Source organism: Strigops habroptila, chromosome 1, assembly GCF_004027225.2.
Source record: "Strigops habroptila isolate Jane chromosome 1, bStrHab1.2.pri, whole genome shotgun sequence".
NCBI lineage: Eukaryota > Metazoa > Chordata > Aves > Psittaciformes > Psittacidae > Strigops > Strigops habroptila.
In genome coordinates this window covers 118908890-118932575 of record NC_044277.2, presented here as the reverse complement: position 1 = coordinate 118932575, position 23686 = coordinate 118908890, and the positions used below count along the sequence as shown (strand labels likewise).

The window sequence follows — 23686 nt, the reverse complement described above, 5'->3', positions numbered from 1 at the left end:
TTTCCTTGTTTCTGACCCATGCAATATGGATTTTCTAGTTTGTGATGTCACTGATAGTTGCCGCTGTCATTTGTATGGCAACATAGCTGAGGTTTTTTGGGGTCTTTGTTTCCCCCAATTTCATAAGCCATTTAATGTGGTAACCAATTCAATATTTCTAGGAAGCCCACAGCCTGGTTTTCAGACTTGGGAAAGGGGATACAAATGCCAGATAGATTACAAAAGGTTGTATATCACCTAAATTGTGAATACAGTGTCATATGTATAGACTGTGCCAGCTGCTGGCTTGTTTTCACTGTTGACTACACATTCGGTCTGAATGAGACAGCCTCATTACTTTATGTTTACAAGCCTCTGTTTTGTAGCAGGTTGAAGTCAAGGACATAAAAAATAAAAACATAGCAACTTACTTTGATTTGGACATACTGAAGATTGCATTAAAGAGAAGCTCATTCTGCATGTGTAAAAATGCAGATTGAATACGGTTTTACTTTGTACATACCCAAGTTTTAATATTGCTTTTATATTTCAAAACACAAAAGAGATGTAGAAGTGCAGGCCTTATGTAAAATTCATTGCAAATCTTCAAAACAGGCTTGATATGGCCAGTGACAAATGATGTCCCATAAAGCATTGCATGACTATTTTTAACATAGCTCTTTCTTATACATAATTTCTCCTGCACTGATTGCCCAGCAATATGAACATGTTGAAATAAAAGGCATTATAAATGACAGTCTTTCCTGTCTCCATTTAATCTTTTCAGGACCCATACTCACTTGACTTCATATGAGAAGCAAATAAAAACAAGTGACGCTGACAACTGGAACCATCCCAGCAGCTTAGCTCTAGCCATCTATCTGTATTAATCACTGCTGCATATATGTGGTGACTGGCTGCTAATTCAAAAGATCCCAAGCATTTCAGTTGCTTCACCTTCTTCATCCTTACTTTCCCTCTACTGGGCAGTAGTTTCCCTTTTGGTTGAGATCCTAAAGGTTGAGCCCTCCCCACGCCAATATCACCAGTCACTGTGTACTCTACCCTGTAGGTCTAGTATTCTCACAATGCTCCTTTACCTTCTTTTCTTTTTTAAGCCAAATTCCACTTTTCCATCACTTTCATAAAAGCACAACTTTCTCTTACCTCCTACCTTTCTAAAGTTGTTTACTACTGTACCCTCCTCATTTTTCATCCACTACCTCCACTTTTGCTCTTCCTTCACTGTAAGATAGATGGTAAAAGGCCTGAGCACCAGCATGCGTTGGCTTTCATCCCCAGTTGTGCCCACTCACATTCTGCATCACTGGTTTATCTGGGATCTGAAGAAAAGCTAGGATCCAGCTCCTTTAGGCAATAAACAGCTGTATTAAAGGCCAACACACCAAAATTCATTTGCAGGCACTGTGCTGCAGTGCTGAGCACAGGTTGAGCCTCTGTACAGCTGGATGCAGGGCCATTGCTGGCCCCAGCCTCATTCGAAGGGAGACAGGGAAGGAGTCAGAGTAGAATGGCCAGCAATGAGAACAGCAAGTACTTCTCCCAGAAAAGCTTGAGGTTCCCTTCCTGGGCTCAGGTAATATGTCTGCACAGTGCAGAGGGTGGATTTGCTGCAGCTCTGGCTGCGCACAGGGGCTGGAGGAGTTCACCATCATTTGTGCCTTTGTTAGTCATGTTGCCAGCATCTGTTTACCCTTCTATAAAATGGAAGAGTACCACACAGGACGCTGTGAGCCTTAGGGAAATAAGACACTTTCAAGATCCTCGGTGGAAAGTGTAAGAACTTGGTGTCCGCTCTGTTTTCATTTCATACTTTGCACCTGTTTTTAACTGGAATCACTGACAATGTCATCCTGTTTGTGGATATTGGGAGCGCCTCTTCAACCTTCCCTGTTACGTGCATTGCAAGCACAAACTAGAAAATACTGCCTCTTGCAAGCCCAAGCATTCAGCACGATCACCCAACCCCCCGAAATGACTCACTGGATCCAAGCTTCCTCCCTGCTGTGTAAACACAGGGTACGAGCAAGGACAGGCAGGATGCTCGCATCCACCGACTCCCGTTTGTACTTGCAGCCAGCGCTGGCACAAAGCACTGCTGCACCTCACTCCAAGGGGGAACGGAACGGGCTTCTGGGGAGCACGACCCGCGGGTGGCGGGGCAGGGGCCCAGCGGCAGGACCCACCGCAGGCACCGAGCCGGGCGGGTCCCCGCAGGGATCCAGCGGGGCACTGCTCTCCTCCGCTCCCGCTCCCCCGGGCCCCGGGTCCCGCCGCCCTCTCACCCAGCCCGCTTCCCCGGTCCACCGCCCGCCCCGTCCCGGGCCGGGCCGCGGCGGGGAAGTCCCGCCCCGAGCCGGGCGGGAGCGCGGGCCGCCAGCCGGGAAGACCTGCTGCGGGGCTGACGTGCTGCCGGCGGAGGGTCCTGCCCGCGGGGTGAGCGAGCGAGCAGGCGGGCAGGCGCGGCGGGGCTCCGGGGCGCGTCTCCTCAGCCCGCCGAGCCGCTCCGCGTCCTCCTGCGGCCCAGACCCCGTCCCGGGGTCGCCCTTAATGCCCTTGGACCGACAAGCACCCGGGCCTGGCAACTCCGCTGGAGTTGCGGGGCGAGAGCTGCTTCCGCCCCTTCCTTCCGCTGCCGGCCGGGGGAGGGGACCTGAGGCGGGCAGGGCGGCGAGTGGCGGCCGCGCGTCCCCTTCCTGCGGAGCTGGGGCCGCGTCGAGCGCTGCGGCTGACGCGGGCAGGCGGGCCGGCGCTCGCAGGGCTGGGTGCCGGGGCTCAGGGGGGCCGCCGCTCCGGCGGGTAGAGGGGCGCCCGGCCCGGCCGGCTGCAGCCCCGATGGGGGGCGCCCCCTGGCCTGAGTGGGAGGAGGGAGGAGACCGCGGCCGGGAGAGCGGCGCTGGCTCAGGCAGGGCTCCTGCAGGGACACCCGCGGTGGTGAACACCCTCCGTTCTGGAAAAGCGTTTCACAGGGTCGGATGACAGTTACCAGCAGAGTAAGCCCCGAGCTCGGCCGGGCTTCACTGTGTGAGTGCAGTTGTGCTGCTATTATTAGTGCTGGTATTTAATATTTGTACAGTCATAACAAGTTAAATATTGGAACTACGTCCTCTTTGGTAGTCTTCTCCCGTCAGTCCCTGAAGGTGGCTCCGTGAAGGAACAAATGCCTCAATCCAAAACTGGGACTGTCAAAGCCTGCCTTCAGCTGTCTCTCCATCTGGAAGCACCCGCAGCCCTCTGCACGGTGCTTCCAGAGTTGCTTAAGCTTGATGAGGCCCAGCAGCAAAGCTCCAGACTTGCCTGTGAGCCTCATTGGGATCCATACACCAGGCATTTTCTTCTCCCTGGCCTGAGGGGTGCTGCCCTTTACAAGACACAGTTGTGGCAGACGGTCTGGTTTCTCTTCCCCTTGCACCGGTTTGCTGAGCTGCAGAGAGGAGTGCTGGTTCTGAGTGAGGGAGGTTCAGGCCCCCTCTGCCAAGTGTGCTTCGTGTTTGGCAACCCCTCTGCAGCAAGATCTTGAGTTGTAGTGAACTTGGTCTCAAGTTGAGCATGCAAGTCCTGTTGGTGAGGAATTTAGACAAGCATCTTTTGGCCTAACAAGTAACATGAATTTGTATATGATCTCTAAGAAACTTGCAGATATAATTCTTTTTCTGTGTCTTGTTAAGGATGGTGTCTTTATGCTAGAGGCTTGTGATAACTCTGGAATGAAACACATTTTTAGCCGGAGGTCACTTGCTTTTGGAAAATTGTGTTTTGCTTGTCTAGAATTCCTCTGTGCTTATACTGGATACATTATTCAGTTGTCCTCTGTTGTAATATGTTCTGTTAGTCTTTAAAGGTTGTTGCCTTCTTTCTGCTGGGGGCTATGTTTCAGTGATGGGTGAAGCAATGCTTCTAATAGGTAGTTTTGTATCATTTTGTCAGGTACTTTGGGATTGGTTATATGAAAGACTACATAAGTGTCATTTATTATTAATGAATGCCTCTCACGTTTTGGAATTTAACAGACATAATATTGCATCATCTCACCATCAATCACATTCATTTTTGTAGTTATAATCAAAGCTGGCAACAATGGCATTCAGATGCTTAATTACATTTCCATATAGGTGACCAGTGCTAACTTATATAAATTAATGCGTGGTGGAGCAGGAACAAGTGTCACTGCTTCCCTCTGTGGTTAAGGAGCCATCACACAGAAATCAGTATATAGTGAAGCATATGGCACCAACAAGTTCTGTGTTATTTCACCTGGATAAAGATCTAAAATATTTTTTACATCTTTCAAAACTTGAAATACTGAACACAGTTCTTTTTTTAATAAGCTGAAGCCAAGGTTTAAGGTTCTATGAAAACAGAGGAAGGAGACGTCTGCTTGCAACAGACTGGCCACCTGCCTGGTACGGGGAGGATAGAAATCCAATCTAGGTTGTGGAAACCTAAGGTTCAGTTCCTGGTTTGATAAAAAGCAGTTTTGAACTTAGGTCTTCTGTATTTCTGGAGAATATAACAAGTCATTGCATTACCAGCTGAATTGGAGAGGAAGGGAGTGTCCCATCCCCTTAGTTCTAAAAAGAAATTTCATCTTTTTCTCAAAACTGGTAGGGTAGGTTTCCTGATTTTAACATCATTTTCTGGTCATGAATTAAAAAGCTTCCTCAGGATTTCTAGGCAGTGGCCATGTCTATAGTCTGATAGTAATATAGATGTGGGTAATAATCCAGGAAAGCATTTTATCCTAGCAGTGGCTGGGATATGTTTCACAAGTATTTAACTGCTTCGATAAGAAGGAAGTAGGAAGACCACTACTACCATCTCTTATATGACAGCTTTAAGTATATCACAGTTTTTCAGTCAGATCTCAGGAACATGTAGGACCGCTATTCTGAAACCTTAGTTTTTGCATAGAGCTAAAAGCACAGGGTGGTTTTTTTCCTGAAGTAACTTCTGTGGAGGAGGGAGGACCAACAAGAATGGTGTATTACTGCTGAGGTACTCTGTCTTTTTCTGTTCTTTCAGGATCTCACCTCCTACCTCGAAGTGCAAAAGAAGAGTTTTATCCCACAGTGTCTTTGCCCTGTCTTGACCTTGAGAAGGGCATGTGGCTTTCCACTTCTGAGACAGCAATAGGGAACAGTCACAGTGGAAAGTGTGGAGGTTTTTCTCAACGTAATTTTTTTTCCAGTGGGTCTTCAGGTTGGTTGCAAGTTTTTGGGATACAGTTGTTTGCAGTAGTGGGGAAACTCAATTTAGTTCTGTGCCTCTAGCCCATCACTCAACTAGTAAAGTGGTTTTCTGGAAGTCTGCATATTCCAGTTGCTGCAGTGTGGCGATCTTGAATGAGGCAGTAGACCCCATCTCCACGCTGTTTTTCCACTGTGCAGACTTTTTTCCTTGTATCTTCTTGTCCTAGGAAGGCTTGTAGCCCAGAACCTGTGAGAAGCAAATATGATTCTCTTTAGGCTTAAGAATACAAATGTATGTATCAACATGCAGGACTCAGCCCATATTTGCATATAGCATCATGTGACTTCAGTTCTGATTTTTTTGCCTAAAAACACTATGTGTGCGTGTAAAATATAATTAATGTTATGGTGGACCCTAGGGGAGAATTTTTATCTGACCTTTTATCAGGAGTAATTTTGGAAAGCTGCCCAAAATGTAAAATCCCCTGAAGTTCTTCTAAAGGAGATGTTTAATTTAAAAAAACACCTGTGGGGATGTTGGTCTCAGATCCTTCTGAGGAAGAGAACTTCAATGTGACTTTGCTGGAGAAGGCTAAGATTTTGAGACTGTTATTTACACAGAAATAAGGTAAAATAAAAGTCTGACTATTCTGTTCACAAACAGCTGAACTTTAACCAAATTGGAAAAAAAAAAACCCCAAACTTATGCACAGTATTACATGCTAAGTGGTTTTAGCCTCTGCTTTTGGCAAATACACGTGTGCATACCATGGTCATGTGCAGATTGTTTTGTGCTTGCTTTGATCCCCAAAGGTATCACAGCCATTCTGTGAAATCGATTTGAGAGGCTGCACTTTGTTCTGGTGTGGCTTGTTCAACTGTAAGGAAGAAACCTGATTTATGTATGTCTGGCTCAAAGCCTAGCTTAGAGCAAGAATGTGACCCTCAAACCTTGCAAGCTGGAAAGTCTATCTGTCTGCCACTAGCCGAGCAACAGAGGGAATACACCGGTGAGAATTTTCACTTATCCTTTCAGGTGAGCATTTAAAAGCTTTGTTTCTTGCTTGCCGAATTCCTCACCCCAGAGTGTGCTTTTCGGAGGTTCTGAAAGCAAGGAATCAATATATTGGCCTTTGACGTATGTGTAGAAGTGTTTAAATTTCTCTTAAAATTTAAGTGACTTTGCTTTTAAGTCGTAGAACATTACCAGTGTCACTCAAGCAACATAGCTGCTGTGGTGTATGTACATGCATATTTTGCTGGGACTTCTCTTTGTCATTGTAGGATTGTATAAGGCTCAGCTAAAGCTCTCCCATTTTTTTTCATAGCATGTATTGTAACTTTCTATAAAGTCTTACTTTCGGTATCCCTTTTCACTACCGTAGTGTAAAGGTTTTTTGGTTGCTCAAAGCATATACAGAAAAAACATTATTTAGGATTTCTTTTAGCTTGGTTTCTAATGGAAATACATGTTTCTGAATGGTTTGGGGACCAGAGGAAGGTTGTTGAAGGCCACAGCATTAACCTGCTATTCTGAATCTCTCCAGAACAGTGTGTTTCAGGAAAAAATGTGGTATGGTAAGGACAGATGATACTTCCCCCAAGAGTTCTCTTGGGTTTGAATCTGTCGGCCAAATTCTCTTGGCATTTGAGAGATCACACGTATCTGAAATGGTAAGGTTCTTACTTGCTGCATGAAAATACAGCCACCCAAAGGTGGAAAACTGCAGTTGCCCCATTAAGTGAAGAGCTACAGCATGTGCTTGTGTGGGGTTAGGGAGGAGGTTTTGAAGGAGAGAGGCACTGTAAGTGTTCCCCTCCTTTCTGACAAGAGCTTTAGTCAAAGCATGAAAGGTCTACCATGTGACATAGATTCTTAGGACACAAAGCATTGCGTCCGTGTTGATGTTCATGGAAGTACTAGCATGCCCTTGTCCCCTTCATACACTTCTACACTAGGCAATGGGTTATACTGTGAAAAGCTGTCATGATACTCATTTTGCATTGGGTTTTGTAATTAATAGAGTATGAAAGAAGTGAAAAATGGAAAACAAAACACTCCTTCTGAATAGATTAGATTTTTTTTTTTTGGCTTACTTTTCTGAGTTAGCTTGAAGTTCAACAAATCATGATAATCTCATAGCTCCAGTTTGGGAGAGGAAAAAGACCAGTGTCAGTTCTGACCACTGTCAATTCTGAAGACAGGGAAGAACAGTGAGGACTTTAATGAAAATAATCTGCATCACCTTCAGAGAAGCGTATCTGCCCTTTCTGCAGAAGAGACAGGATTTTGCCCAGAAATCTGCATTTTTTCATAGTGCTTATACCTCATTTCCAAATTCTGTTTCTTGGGCAAAATAACCCAAAAGCAGTAGGAGATGTGCTGTTATCTCATGTAACACACAGACAACTAGTCGTGCCGTGAGAGTGCCTGTGTATACTGTTGCAGGCTGGTGGACACCAGTGTTAGACATTGGCACACAGGGAATTACAGGGCTAAATGACAGGTAAGCCTGTATCTGTCCTGGAGCAGGTGCAAGTTCAGTCCTACTGCTGCTCTAACCCTGACAGCTGTGGTGAGCTCTGCTCCACGGCCCTTGTAGCTGCACTTTCCTGATGCTGTGAATGAGCAAAAAAACCTGTGTGTGAGAAAGAGCTGGTTTTCAGGCATGTTTGTCCTGTAATTGGCACTTGCGAATACATTTTTGGAGAAGGTAAGGTAGATCTGGCACACATCTGTCAGAGAAGTTAGACAGCTTGCTTGTCTGGTGGGATAGAGGAAGAACGGTGCTGGCAGCAGAGTTCCTTTCACCCTGTAAACCTTTTCAGGGTTGGCAGAAGCATGGAAGAAGAGAGAAGGAAGTTCTTTTTTTAAATTCTTCCTGACACACTTTCTGCCTCTCCTCTTCCTTTGTCTTGCTAACTTCTTCCCGCATCGCACAATGTTTGCATGTAGGGAATGGTGAGATAACACAGCATAGACTAGCTAATGGTAATTTACTACAGATGTGTCATGTATTTCTAATTTGGGGCTTTCCATGCTCTGTAGAGGTAGCTCAGAATAGAACTGGATGCTCTTTGAGCATTTCCTCCATCTGTAAGTATATAGCAAATGTGTGCTATGTCACATTTTCTGGGACTGCATGGTTATAAAGGAAAGACCCACTTACAGTGCTCTTCATGCAGCCAAGGCAGCCCTTGTTCCTAAATGGCAGCTGTGTTTAACTTTTTCTGACTATAATAAATACCTACTGAGCCATGCTTTTTGCCCTTTTTTTTTTTTTTTGGTAATTTTTTTGTGACAGCAATCTGGATTTAGCGTCGCTGTAATCTCGCTTTGTAATGTAATGACAATCAAATGATTCCCATACAAGCCTAGGGAGGATCTATGCTAATACCATTAAAATGTGCTTACTGAATCAAAACAAATGCAGCGTTAGCATGTGGAAACTGTGTTTATGCGATTATAATGTTTCAGCAATATGAGATTACCGTAGGAAGCAACTAACCCAAACCTAAAGAGACTTCCCATTACAATACCATTAAAATGACACAATGACTGAAGTGCAGGTTTCAGATGGGAAAAGTAGGAACACAAATCTTGTCATCATTATTCTGGCAAAACATCCATTGAACTCAGTGGAGTTTCTACGAGAGTCAGGAATGCAGTACCAGGACCTTTTTAGCAGCAAGTCTCTTTCCTTTTAACAGTACCCCTAGGAAAAACATTGACTTCACCAGTATTTAATAGTTGGCTAATGGTGAGAGTCATATTTTATGCACCATACAATTAGTTGTAAAGATTTGTCCAGAGTTTATTACAGAAATGTTGAGGTATATTTTCAAGACTCTTATGAAATAATACAAGTTTTGGTTATATCTTAAAGCAATTATAATTTTCTTTTTATCTGAATATGTAATTTTCAGGAAATACCATTTATTTCTCTGTTTATATGGTAGCTGGAGCAGAGAAGCCTTGGTCTGTGCAGGAGCACCGTGGCAACACTGCAGCATAAATTAGTGATTTCCTAAATCAAAATACCTGTTATTGCCAGGTAAGAGCTACCTATTTATTTTCTGTCATAGGAATCTGCACCTTTCCCCTTCCCTCAGACTGAGCTAAGATTCAGGAAATATAATTCACACGTCTTATATAGGACCATCTAAAATACACTTTTCTTGTCCAGGATTGTTTCTTGAATCCCTCCATAGTCCTCAGAAGGAGGCTGATGCTACAGGAAGTGACTTGTCCTATTACAAACATGCAAAATAGGCTGGATGAGTTGCCTATGGATGTATCTTTCCATCTGGCTATGAAAATGGTCTTCTGTAGAAGGCATACCTCATTTTAGATGGCTAAAGGAGGTAATATGAATTCAGTCCATGATGTATGAAAGAAGGAACTTCCTCAGAAGAAAGTTCTGTGTAAAATATGGCATGCAAGTCATTAGTAAAGCACACAAACATTGATTTCTGTACTAACATATACATGCTTAAATTAAGCAGTCCTTGCTCCATTTAGAAGTTGCTTGCACCTAAAATCTGTTTTAAAGGCACTAATTAAATTCTGTTTCTGTCAGGTGAATATTATTAGGAATAATGTATCATTGTAGCATAATCAAGGTATGCTGTCTGTGTAAACGACAGTAGGGAATATATCAAGACAGTGGTTTTAAAAATAATTCCCATCACAGGTTGTTGGCTGTCTTTATTTTTCATATTTTTGTTAAAAGCTGTGGATTTCTAAAACTGTGTTAGTAAGCAAGTGCAGACATTAATATTAATCACATTTTTCATGCAGATAAAATTAGGCCTACTTTAAATGCTGTTAGTTTCTGTTTTCGTGATGCTGCTTGTATTTATAAAAATCCTTGGCCTCAATCAAAAGGTTCAGTAGTAGACATTGGTTGTGTAAACTCTGTATGTGTGCTATAATCTGAAATCTAGAATCTAAAAATCAATGGATTGGTATCTGCTATAAGAGAAACCTGGCACTGGAACTGGTAATTTTAGATCTTCTTTTGCTGCTGTAAATCAGAAGACAGCAGCCTCAGGCTATAAGGTGATCTCATACCTGCAACCATAGGTCTTTGGAGTGGGCAGGCCAGACTAAATGAGGGTAATCTAAATTAACTGTGTTGGAAAAGAAGGAGTGGGAACAAATGTTGAAAGTCAACTTTTCATCAAAGTAGTAATCTAAAAGTGGGCAAAAATTCACTTTCTATTTTTTAGTAACTGCAATATTAAATAACAAAAAAACTGAAGTGGAAATTTGTTAAGGAACAGACTGCAATCAGTTTGTGTGAAGCTTTAGTAACAGAACTTCAGTACTTACGTATTTGATTATATAACAAAATATTTATATAGGTTTGTTTTCCCAGCTTGGATTTCAAATGCATTTGAAATTCCTAAATGGATTTGAAAATTGCCAATGAACATGGGGAACGAAAAGTGTGTCTCCAATGCAGAGAGTAGTTATCACTCTTTCTGCTGTCAGGGTTTTACTGAATACCAGAGTGTAGATATTTAACATTAAAAAAAAAAAAAAAGGGCCAGGGGGCGGAAGCAAATGTAATGCAATTATCTTAGACTTATGTTAGTCTCCTTGCTGTGCATCTAAGAATGACTCAGATCATTGAACTTTCTCCAAAATAGTGGGTTGCTCTATAGAGCACCAGCTTTGTTCAAGAATGGAATTAATGACTGGGTTGGACAACTTAATTGAATTGCAGCTAGCAGCAGTTTCTGACTAAGACAGGTATTTTGCTTTTGATTATTTGCTCAAGAATAATATTTTCTGAAATCATGCACTTCTTAATTTATTTGGCAAAAAATAAATCATTATATTAATCAGCTAGCAGTCTGTTCTGAGAGTAATTATTCTGCCTTCTCAAACAAGTCAACACACTAGTCTAGATATGAAATTCATAAAAGAACAGTTCTTCCTAAATCTGCTTTTACACAAGGCAAACAGTCAGTCAGTCCTTTCTCTTTCTTATGGATGGCCAAGTTTCCATATTAAAATAACTGCCAGCACTCCAGGCATCACTAGGCAGGTGATAGCTGCCTTTTGCAGGGGCTGAGTTACTTTCGTACATTGGTACTCTTGACAATGACTGCTGCTCGTGAGATCAAAGTATCCCCAAAGAGACCTCGATGTTCTTGTGCCCTTTGATATGTAGAGTTCAGTGCCCTTCAGATTTCAGTTTTTCTGGCATCTTGGTAGATTAACTTTAGCAGTTAAATGGAAGATGTCCTCTGAGGGCACCACCAGTAACAAAACTGTATTTATGACATTATTCACTAAAAGGGAGGCAGAAATGGGAAAGACCTCTCTTTTTAATCAATAATGCATGCTCTAGTTAGTCCTGCCCTCTGGACATGATTAAACATGTATTTTGTTTCATAACTGATGATTTTGGTTGACTAGGGATTATAACTATATATCCTCAAGCCTTTGCAACTAGCATCAGGAAGATCTAACAAGAATTGGGTAGTCAGGACTGCCCGCACTCCCCAATGAAAAACCTCCCTCCAAATCCCAGTGGTGAGAGCTGCAGCTAATTCTAACCTGCAGTGAGTCAGGCCAAGCTGGCACAGGGCAGATGCCTTTGACTTGAACCAACTGCAGACAGTAGAGTCAGTGTGTGTCTTTGTCATCACTCGTTTCAGATTCTGAGGAAGAACATTGTTTTATTCATGTTAAAGATGAAGAAGAATGTCTCTTAAAGGCTGAGCCATATAAATTGTTATGTTAATATCTGTTCTTAACTGGTGAAATATTTGGCCAATGAAGCTGATGGGAAAAGCTCTTTGGCTTCTCCCTGCTGGTTGGGGTCCACCCTGTATCTTCAGCAACCGTTGTTAGACTTGAGGAGTTGTCCTGGGCTATTCCAGACCTCTACAGTGCAGCTGGCAAAACAACCTGAGATCCATTGAAGCTGAAGGAGCAGAAGGTCCTCCCCATCCCTGCATTCCTCATACAGAGGGGAAGATGAGGTGTCCAAACACAGACAGCTTCCTCGGCATGCGAGGCGGACAGTGAGTCTTGGAGGACACAGATGAATAAACTGAATGTACCAGTAAGGAATACTCAGCCTTGGTGCTGAGTATGTTCGTCTGGTGGCTCAAGCTGACAAAATTTGACAGCTGCTGTTGAGCAGAGAATCCTAAATGAACATACAGTGGTTGTTATTAAATAGGAAACATTTATCTTATTGTGATACTGACTATATCATAATAAATTATGATGATTTCCTTGTCCTGGAGTGTGATATGTTTACATTGCTAGAGTACTGATACAGGCCTAGTTGGGTAAAATAGATGTTTTTCACTTTGAGCACTCTATTGGAAACAGCATTTGAAAACATTTCAAAACATTTCATTCAGCGCACATGCAGCGTGTAGGTACGTGTGTGAGAGAGAGGAGGGAATTCAGAAATTGTGTAAGAAAGGTTTGCTCTTTCTGAAATGTTCTTGTTTCCTTTCTTCTTCCTTCCCAGGCTCTTTTAGAATCTGATTATTTTTTTCCTTTTTGTTGAAGAAAAATGCCTTCCTTGAGGGGGAAAGCACAGACTGTCTTGGGCCCTGTGGAGCCAGAGCACCTTGGCTATACATTGACTCATGAACACTTAGCCATGGACTACAGCTGCAGTTTTTCACCACCTTCTCCAGGTCAAGAGCCTCTGTCTGATGGGCCCATTGAGATGAAGAATTTGTTTTGGATTAAGCAAAATCCCTACAGCCATAAAGAAAACCTTCTTCTGTATCAGGAAACAGATGCTGTGAAGGAGGAGCTGTTGCGTTTTAAAGCAGCAGGTGGTGGGACGATTGTGGAAAACACGACTACAGGAATTGGTCGAGATATGAATACTTTGAAGAAACTTGCTGAAGAAACTGGAGTCCATATTATTGCTGGGGCTGGGTTTTATGTGGATTCTACTCATTCTTCTCAAACACAGGCCATGACAGTGGAGCAGGTAAGTCTTAACCGTTGCTGCAGTGTCTCTCTCCTATGAATTATCCCTGGGTGAGTTAAAGTTGGAGAGAAATTGCAGCAAAATGGATGAAACCTAGAAGTTCTCAACATGAAAAGCTTGGGAACAGCATTACTGCTTGTGGAACAGCACTATTTGCATGTGCTGGGATTATTTGTCAGCATTTCCAATTCTTAAGCTCTGTTTTCTCTGAGGAATTTGTTATAATGCAACAGTAAAAAGAAAATTAAGTCCTTCGTGTGTGGGTATCTGGTACAACACCAATTAGCCTAATTTTTTTACATTTTTTAAGGAAGGAATATATCCTTCCTGCTTCTTCTGTCTCTTTTTCTGGGTAATTGCTTCCCAATGAGATCACCCAGGATTCTTGTAAAAATCATAAATAATATTTACAGGACAGTTGCAAATCATTGTTCTCCTCAGGCTGTGTGTTATATCTCTGGTCTCTACCATTTGTCCAGACTTTTCAGGGCAGAGTCTACATCAGATTGTTTGTACGGTGCCTAAGACAATGTGTTAATAATGACTGAGGTCCCCAGATATTCCTATAATAATAAATATTCATTCACCTTTTATTAAGAAAATGTGATGATAGGGAGAAGAGGGAAGGGAACTCTCCAGGGCAGAAGGCTGTGAATGAGAAGAACAGAGCTGAGAAAATGTTTTTAAAATCTGTCGCAGTTTACAAATGAGCCAAATTAATTTTAGAAATCAATGGTCATAACTTGAGCAGCTCTGCCAGCCACACTGGACCCAAGCTGGCCCAAGCTGTATGGAATAGAACTACTTTTCCTTAATATTCTTCCATTGTTTGAAATTTGATAACAAATAGATTTCTTGGGGCTAAGGTTTCCTTTCTGTGTTTGGTGGACTGCTGGAGACCCACAGATGTCCTGTACGCATCAATACTTAATCCAGTCCAGAAGACAGTTACTTAGAAAGGGTTGTGCAGTGACTGCTCCACGATAACCGGTGTTTCCTCATTTGCCAGTGAATTTGACATGATGATATGTTTTATGATTAGACAAAGACAATTTGAATATTTTGAGAGATGCTCTTCAGAAGAGGAGTGAATTCTGTATCTGTTCGTCTACAGAAATGGTTGGCAGACTGGATAGACGTGAAGCAGAAGGTGTGTAATTATAGGATAAAGTATTGGGCAGAAGCCTGCTGTAAATTGTAATAGCATGGGCTGACTTCTGTGTGTAGTTGAGTATTTACTAATATGTTGTATGAGGCTGTTGAGGAGATAAGGTGTGGAGTAGAGATAAGTTACAGGTTAATTCAGAAACTGGTTTGGGATTTTTCAGTTTCCTGGATTTGCTTGCAAGCCTTCTTTCTTCCTTTGCTCACTTTATTCTTCCTTGAAATCATGATTTCCTTAAGATTCAGGGCCAAAGAATTAGGTCATCATCAGTGCTATTTTGTGCTCTTGGTTCTGAATGTATGCTTTAAGATACATAGCCTATTCTGGAAAAGAAAAACTACAGCTTTTATAGCAAACTGCTTTTATTAGGAGGTTCTCATGTCTTCTTTGCTTGTCAATATTTAAAACCAAGCTAGTTTTGACCATGTAAATTTGTCAGCTAAGCTTTGTTCTTGTAGTTCTGACAAGTCAGGGGAGCTCTTGTTGTTTTACATTGGCATTCCCACAAGCAGGATTTGCCTTAAACTTTCCTCCAGCATCTGCCAGTTTTTCCCTTCCCCATCTCAATGACTAGGTTGCCTTATTTTCTGATCCCTTGTGTCACAAGAAATTACACTGAGTTGTTTCTGGTGCTACTTCAGGAGTGTGAGGCACAGGTTTAAGAAAAATTAGTCTCTGCCTAAATCAGTATTCAAATTACATGTAAACCAGCTTTCTTGTCAAACCTGGACAACTGTATGAATGGATACTGTTAAATCGATATACTTCTGTGTTTATTTTGGTCTTAGTGAATGGCTAGCATAACATTAATTGACAGAAATCAGATTTTAACCGCCACGTTTTCGCACACCCAACTGTTAATTAAGTTCAGAAGGACGTCGGGAGTATAACTAGCACAGTGTCCATAGGCCAAATTTGATGCTATTTAATACAAATAGTATTAATAACAAAAAATCTCATTTTCCTATTCTCTAGCTTACAGGCATTATTGTTGATGAGATACTCAAGGGAGCGGATGGGACCGACATCAAGTGTGGTGTGGTGGGAGAAATAGGTTGCTCCTGGCCTTTGACTCAGAGTGAACACAGAGTGCTGCAGGCAACAGCACAGGCTCAGTCACAGCTCGGGTGCCCCATTATCATCCATCCTGGCAGGCACAGCGATGCACCTTTCCAGCTTATCCGCATTCTGCAGGAAGCTGGGGCTGATGTTTCAAAGACAGTCATGTCTCACCTCGACAGGTAAGCAGACTGTTCTGCTGTCCTTCTGGCAGTGTTGGCACAACCCACGGCGACTGCAAATAGCTGGGTTTCTGTTGTGCACTGGGATCATGATGTGAAGAATTATCTTCAAGTATACTGACTTAAAAATAACTGCTTATATAGAGCTTCATCAGCTTCCAGCACTTCAGTCAGGATCATCTTTAAGTTTCACATTGATAAAGAGATTTTGGTATTTTTAATGCTCTCTTTGAAGGCCTGGAGCAAGATTAGGAATAACTGTATCCGCGTTTTAAAAAAAATTGGAATTCCATTAATTCATATCCCTGCACAAAAGCATTAGAAGTTGACCACCTTTCACCAAATTGGGTGGGAAGCTCTAGGCTTCTGGCATTTTTTAAAACTGCAACACTCTCAAGGGCCTACCAAAATCGCACAAAAGCTAATGGAGAACTCCCTCATTTGGCTGGATTCTGTATCCAAGCAGTAGGCAGATCTTTAATGTTATTCTACCAGACAGAAGAAATATTGCTTAAAAAGAAAATAGTTGGGGTTTGGATAGTTCTTAGCATTGACCAGAGAGCTAACTTTTAGTTTCCTTGAGAACAAAAACCAGGAGCTCCGCATTAGACATGGAGAGGAATTAGGGTGCTTTTCTCTCTCTAACATAGAAACACAGCCTCTAGTACCAAATCTGTTTCGTGTGACCTTGTGTTGCTCATGGTGAGCTGGAAAATATCCAAGCATTGATTAGTTTGGACAGTTGCTGAATAATGGAGACTGTTTGTGGTCATATGATTCTCAGCAATTGGATTGTTTGCCCTCTATGTGAATGTAATACAGGCAAGAGAATTGTGCTCCAAATTTCTAACAGTTATAGGCTCTAGCAGCTTGCAAATCAAGCTACAGGTGTTTTGTATTCACACAGAGATCAATGTTTTACTTGGGAATTTTTGGAGCATAAAATTCAGTATGATGAAATTTTATTTGTATTTTATTATATATGAATGATATGAGCTTACTTTATGTATTTACCTGCATTCCATTGTATCTGTAGCTATATTTTTCTCTCCTTTTTAAAGAAAAAACAATTACTTCAATCTTTTTACAAAAGAGGACTGAGCAAGCTGCATGTGTCAGTACTTATGTGGCCATTTTGATACAACATAAACACACAGTTATGGTTTTTTGCCTTTATATGCTGTTGTAAATCATTGAATTCAGTGATTTATTGGAAATAAATAAGGTGGAAAATAAGCAATGTAAGTAGGAAAACAGGCAAAACAGAGGTGCAGTTTCACTAAGAGCCGTTGATGCACAGTATGACATTTTCTTACACTCCTATCATTACTTTCACACATTCAGGTTGGCATTTGCTGTAGCATAGACTCTAAACTACTGTGAAGTTTGGCTGTGCAATGTGCACTTAACATTTTAAGTCTCCTCCAGTGAGAAGAATCCACGTGGGAGCATCCCAGTCCCTTAAATGTGAGATAAATTTGTACATAGCTCCATATTTCATGTCTGCTTTGACACAGACAGAATGGTAGTTTTCAGATGGATTTACAATCAAATGATAAAATTTAAATGCTGGCTAACATGTTCTGCAGTTTAGCATCTTAGAACAAAAGGCAGCAAGAGTCCATAGCGAAACTGTAGTGTAGACAAAGGCTGGGAAGCAGAACCTATTGAGTCTTGGCTTTGGCCATTTGTTAGGGGCCAAGGTTATAAAGGTATCTTGGTATATATCAACATGCATTCACTTGAGGAGCTGTTGTTAGAAGACTGACAGCAACTGTTATGAATGCTTGGTAATGATCTACTGGGTGTCCCTATGGTGATGTATGGATGAGGTCCAAACTACAGGATGTTTCTCTGTGTGCCATCTCCTTTTCCATGCATTCAGGGCTGCTCAGGGATGTCGTTGCTCAAACCCCTAATTCTAGCACTGAGATTAGCAGTTCCAGTTGGGAACTGTTGCTGCTGCTACATCCTTGTGACTTACAAGGGGATCCAATGGATGATGAAATTAAGCTCTCCTGCTCTCTGTTGGGTCAGAGCACCCAAAAGGACAACACCAACAATAGTTTTAAAAAGACGTTGTACTGGCTCTGATTTTGAAATACATCATTGGGTGGGTTTTGCCACCTGCACAGGATTGAACACTCTTGGCTACCATCTTCATGTGAACTGAGCAGGGCTGGATCTAAAATAACCCATTCTCTTCTTCTGCACTTTGAAAACTCATTTGGTGATAAATGTTCAATCTCTGTAAACTGTAACATTTATTTAAAAATAACATTTTTTTATTAATTACAGTTGGCAAATTTTAGACTCCCGCTGATGGCAGGTTTGTTTCAACAAGGGTTTTCTCTCTCAGCCCATCTGTTCCTCCTACTTGGCCCTGTTGTTAAATCATAATATTGAGATTTGACATCAACCGTTTCCATAGCAACAGACTGTGATGTCATTATAGAGGGTAAAATTACTTTGTGTCATCAATATCTGCAGTAATAAAAAACTTAACAACTGCCCTTTTGGTTAACTGTGCTGTTCTTGTGGACGTGTGTTTATCCCTTAGATGAAAAGAATTGTACCATGGTTATAAAGATAAAATTATAATGTATCATTCGCATGGTTTGGGTTTTTTTTTCCTTTGGATAGCTTGTACTCTTGGCAAAAATGTTTCCAAGGGAAAAAAAAAAAAAAAAGATTCCAGAGAGCTCTTGCTTCATTCTTTTCCAAGTGAGTGACAGGTTTTAGTAGCTTTGTTTCTCTTTGTTCCTTCACTTTTCAAATCTGCTGCAAAGCCCAAGTTCCAGGTACTCACAGTGCCATTATATATTTTGGTGAGAACGTTTCCTTCCTTAAAGCATTCTGGCCAGATCCCAGTGCAAACAATGATATATTGCTGTTCTAATGACAATCTAGAAACATCAGTGTACAGAATAGAAACTAAAGACAAAGTTGTGTATTACTGGTGTGTGATGGATGAAATGAGCCCTGGATGTAGCTGTCTCCTGTAACTCTTTTGAGAAAGTAAATTTGTCTTCTGTAAGTAATCTATTGTCTTTTTTAAATGTCTCTATGAATTAACCTCCTCCTTAAATGTCCTTCCTTGTTAGGTTGTCTAATGAGAGGGTTAGTGATATCAAAAGTAAGTAACTTTCCTGTTTCCATTTAAAGATTATCGTAAATGTTTTCATTATTTCATGGGGGAAGAATTGGGTTTGTTTTGGTTTATTTTGTTTAAATGCATGAAGTCCCAGATGGAGGTGAGAGAGACAAGGCTGTGTATCGGCTTAAGTTGCATGTGTCAAACAAGAATCCTGTTTTTCAAAAGGGTGAACTACATCTTAGATTATTGGGTTTGTTTCTTGAAGTAGGAAGTCACAAAATACCTATCCTTTTTTTTCTTCCTGTTATAATGATTTTTTCTTCCTGTTGCAATGCTGACTTTGTTTTGTATGTTCCTCAGGACCATATGTGATACAAAGAAACTTCTGGAATTTGCTGAACTTGGATGCTATTTAGAGTACGACCTATTTGGTACAGAATTTCTTCATTATCAGTTCCATCCTGATACTGACATGCCGAGCGACAATGACAGAATTACAAGGTATCTGCTTCCATGCAGTTTAAGCTATAGCGTTGCCATTGACAAATGAATATTATTGGTACTTGTTTTGAGGCCATCACAGTGATTCTGCTTGCTGTTCAAAATTGCCTTTTTTCATACTAAAATAACGACATTTTTCCCCTGCTGCTGTCACATCGTTAGAGCAACGTTTATAATTTCTTCTGTCTGCAAAGGAAGGTGTAGAATAATAGTATAGTAGAAAGTTACTTGAGAAGAAGATCAAGAGCTTTTTTAACTTTATTCACTGTCCTAATTCTATGCTGATCTGGTTGAATTTTATAATTTAGTGCATTTATATAGACTGTAAAAAAGGCCAGAGATACTGGATTTATATTAAGGTTTGGCTTTTGTTTGAAACACAGTATTGCAACGTCTACCGAATCAAATTCAGGTTTGCCGCGTGTACCACCCGGCTACAAGCATCATCTGAGCCTGTGACATCTCCTCACAAATGCTCTAAGCCAGCAAAACCCATTGGTTGTCTTGGATAGATTTGTGCTTCCATCCTGAAAACCACGCTTTTCTCTTCCAAGCACATTTCCATCTCTTCTCCCCCTCCCCTTTTGCCCTTTCTCTCTTTTGAAAGGTGAGATTCCCATCTCAGCACTCCCATGCTCCTCATATTCGCAATGTGAAAATATTGGCCCCACTGGCGGGATACCTCTTCCCTGCTTCTCATCCGCACATGCAGTCTCAGCTTAGCTGCACATCAAATCTGTTGTGCTGTGCTAACACAAGGTATTGCCAAGGAGATGCACTCCTTGCAGAAACTGTGAGAGAGAAGGTAGGATCAGCTGGGAATGGGCATCTCACTCCTTCCACGCTGGAGGTGGAAGCCTCCTCTGCTGTTTGTCCACAGTGTTCGTGTGCAGTGAAGTGGCAGGTTTCTGAGGGTGGGCTGCCATCCTGCCTGTGTCTTTTTTCCTTCCAGAGTTCCTTGATTAGAAAGATTTTATGATCCTTGATCACTAATTAAGTAACTTTCCAGCTTTTGCTTACGTTCCAGACACAGCTTCCCTCCCCCTCATTGTCAGATTAACCTCAAAACTAATCTTCTCTGTTTTCAGACTGTTCTCTTCTTAAGAAGGTATCGTGGTTACTATTCCACTTACTGCCAAGCGTTTGCTGCTGCTTTTGACATGATAAATCCTATCTCTGTCTTAACAGGGCTCTCAGTCTCGCACTCAGTATTTTAAACTGTTGCACCAAATACAGAATTTTCACATTTAGAATGCTCCCCTCCCCTGTGCCTCCTCCCCTCTCCTGTGCCATGGGAGGTCAGTGTGTACACAGGGCTGTGAGGGGTGTGTGTAGAGGAATGGGCTATGCCATGGTTAGCAAGTGCTTGTTCAGCCATGGCAAAGTTTTCATTCCATCCATGATGCTTGCTCAGCCATTGATGTCTCCCCTTTTAAACTCTCTGGCATTTGAGTATTTCTTGAAGCAGGCTGTTGATAGGAAGAAAATACAAAAAGTGTTCTCATTGTATGGTGTGAGTGTGTACATTTGAGTTAGATGTGCCATTAAATGGGTTTTGCTGGGCTTTTGACACATCCACACTGGACATAGGATGATAGTGGCAATCTCCTTAGGGTTTGGGTTTTTTTGTCAAACTGCACTGGAGAAGTGGAAATTAGATTGACCTTTAAATGTGTTGATAGAGAAAATATATATTTGGGTCTTGTCTATACAAAACATAAATTCCTGTAGTCATGCCATACCTACTCAAACACAGTTTAGCTGTGTATGTACTTACATATTTTTGCTGCAGTCTACTGTCAATGCAAGTAAAAGAACTGAATTTTTTCAGGGGCGGTTTTTCCTTGAGTCAGAAGCAAGTACTAACTAAACTTACAATAAGAGCAAAAAGCAACAATGAATATGGGACATAAAGGACCATATGCCTCCCAACCCCTGAAGTTCATCCAGATGTGAAGGGAAATGATTCTAAGATGTTTGGTCAGCAAAGAACTCGAATGTCATTGCTCTTACTCTCTGGTTGGCTTGTGGTCTCTGAATTTCAGGCTGGAAAAGATACTTGTGATGTTGTAATACTACAGTATACATAGTGTTGTGCACTAAATAGCACAGCTTATGGTAGGTTTTTGAAAGATGCTCATATTTTACCAAGTTCTATCTTACTTGCCTTTTTCCTGCTGCCCATACTGATTTGATCCTGCTACATGTTTCCCCTCATAAATAATTGTAATAAAACACGACGTAAGGGCTTTCAGATATGTGTAGGTCCTTATAAAGCTGGTATTTGCTTTCTTGCAGTTCAAAGCACAGTCAGGAAGGTAAGAATTAGAATTTCACAGTGCTGGCAAGTGATGGAGTTGGGTGCCTTCATGAAGAACAAGCACTTTCTAGGTCTGGTCTCTCCATCTCTGCCACTTTGACACTGCAACCTACTGCCAAACTAAACTGAAGCCTGGCGGGAAACGTAACAGTCATGTGATACAGGAGTTTAGACACCCACTAAATATATCCTAAAGAATGAGCAGAGCAAGGGATTAAGTTTACCTGGGTGAAAAGTGGAACAGAAGGGCTTGCTGTGGCAGACTTGCTACAAGGCAGTGACCAGAAGGATTACTTCCTTTTCCAAGCTGATTTGTTGTTTTGCCAAGTCTGTTTAGCTGGGCTGTTGTACTAACTCCTCACATTTCCTGGCAGATGCACTGTGCAACACCTGTCTTATCTTCTTCTTTAACAAACATCTTTGAAACGTGTTTGGGTGATAGCTGTCTGTATGGAATGTTTGCTAAATGGGAATTAACTAAAGATGTGGAAGTATTTGTGTGATTTAGCTGGGCTTCTCAAAGGACCTGTCACACACAGAGCCTGGTCATTAACAAATGTAATGGGAGTAGCACTGTGGCAGCAGCCAGAACTAACCTGCTGAGAAGGAGTTTATGTAGCAAATTATTACTTACTCATGTATGTAAAACCCATGTCCCATGCTTGGTGATGCTGAAGCTCATGAATTCGTCCATGGACTTAACGAGGCTGAGAATGCAAAGTCATGTACCAGCTGCTCTTTGAGATGTGCGATGGTATGTTTTCTGAGGTGTTTGGGGTTTTTTCATTCAATAAAGTACGTGTTTTATTTTCAATTGCATATAAGGAATATGTCTTCTGAGTAGCTAAAAGTAAGTATTTCAGTTATCATACAGTCCAGGAGTACGGTAATGAGGAAAAAAAAGTAAATCCTGCTCAGTTCTGTGCTGTTGCAGAGTGGGAGCCTTTCACTGACAGGTATGCTTTTTACTTTTGCAGGATTCGTATACTGGTCGATGAAGGCTATGAAGACAGAATTCTGATGGCTCATGATGTGCATACTAAGCATAGGTTGATGAAATATGGAGGCCATGGATATTCACATATCCTTAAAAATATAGTTCCTAAAATGCTGATTAGAGGCATATCCCAAGACAAAATTGATAAAATACTCCTAGCAAATCCAAAGCGGTGGCTGACTTTTAAGTAGGAATAATGAATAAACATTCTTATTTTATAGGGAACCTTGATAAAATTCACGTTTGTTTCAGGAGAGCAGTCATTTTAAAACATGGTTCTTTTCAGAGAAGCTGGAAGTTATTAGTTAGATGTGAACAAACCGATTATGATTTTTCTCTTTAATGAGAAAAACAAAATAATATCTATCCTCTCTGCATTTTCTCCCTTCTAAAAGTCTATTCATGAATAATTTACCAGATGTGAGCCTACCTGCAAAATCTTTTCTATTGAAATTTTAAAATTATTGTTTCTACAAGGTAATCTAATACTACTATTAAATGTTACCCAAAGTAGTATTGAAGATGCATCATCTGGATTTTGAAGGAAATTACAGTTTTCAATTAAATTCTCCTTCTCCAGGGGGTGATTTTAATCCTTGTAATATTGACAATGTTCTAATTATCCTTATATTCTTTAAATAATGCTTGCTAAAAGGTCTGTGACTTTTACATAGCTTCCACAGACAACAGAAGGCAAAAAGAATCTCAAGTAATTCTAAAAAGATACTGTTTCTTTCTAGTTCATCAACTTAATTTTAACTGAAAGTGCAAAAATTACTGTGAAATATATTTCTGAATAAAGCAATTTGATGACTTCTTAAACTATGTGTGTTATTGTGGATGTCCTTTTTTAATTGCATCAATTTTTTATCCTGAACTTGTGGGATCTCACAGCAATCATGTGAAACTTCACACAGACCAGCTTCTTTTTGTAAGGAGGCAACACCAAAAGTCAAAATGTATTACATAATACAGTTTTAATGAGTTGTAATAGTTATAACAAAGGTTGTGATATAAGTCTTTACAAATCAGTATATCAAGATATGATGAAAAAGGAAGAAATGTTTGCCTTCTATGTTGTTTTTCACATAAAAGTGTGTTCTTTGCTCTTGTCTAACTTTTAACCCAGGGCAGGTGATATATCCAAAAAAATGGTCTACGCAAGTAGCAGTGGTAGCGCTGATTTCAAAAGCTTCT

General features: G+C 41.2%; 1 protein-coding gene across 6 annotated transcripts; it reads left to right on the top strand.

Moving 5' to 3' along the window:
* Positions 1 to 2353: 2353 nt before the first annotated feature.
* Positions 2354 to 23314, top strand: PTER (phosphotriesterase related). Of its 6 annotated transcripts, XM_030501138.1 has the most exons (7): positions 5027 to 5199; positions 6003 to 6225; positions 9150 to 9244; positions 12733 to 13168; positions 15309 to 15574; positions 19032 to 19172; positions 22470 to 23314. In XM_030501138.1, the coding sequence occupies exons 4-7, from the start codon at positions 12737 to 12739 to the stop codon at positions 22678 to 22680; spliced, it is 1050 nt and encodes a 349-aa protein (XP_030356998.1). In that variant the 5' UTR covers positions 5027 to 5199; positions 6003 to 6225; positions 9150 to 9244; positions 12733 to 12736; the 3' UTR covers positions 22681 to 23314. The 6 variants fall into 6 exon arrangements, with proteins under 6 accessions (XP_030356977.1, XP_030356988.1, XP_030356955.1 ...); XM_030501095.1 differs by lacking the exons at positions 5027 to 5199; positions 6003 to 6225 and adding an exon at positions 2361 to 2436; XM_030501086.1 differs by lacking the exons at positions 5027 to 5199; positions 6003 to 6225 and adding an exon at positions 2361 to 2436 and having other exon boundaries at positions 12692 to 13168.
* The last annotated feature ends 372 nt before the right edge of the window (positions 23315 to 23686 follow it).

Bases quoted from the DNA above. Each gene is read 5' to 3' on its own strand.
- PTER (XM_030501117.2), top strand. From the start codon at position 12,737: ATGCCTTCCTTGAGGGGGAAAGCACAGACTGTCTTGGGCCCTGTGGAG. The intron at 13,169-15,308 runs GTAAGTCTTAAC...CCTATTCTCTAG, and splicing joins AGGCCATGACAGTGGAGCAG to CTTACAGGCATTATTGTTGA. The intron at 19,173-22,469 runs GTATCTGCTTCC...TTACTTTTGCAG, and splicing joins GACAATGACAGAATTACAAG to GATTCGTATACTGGTCGATG.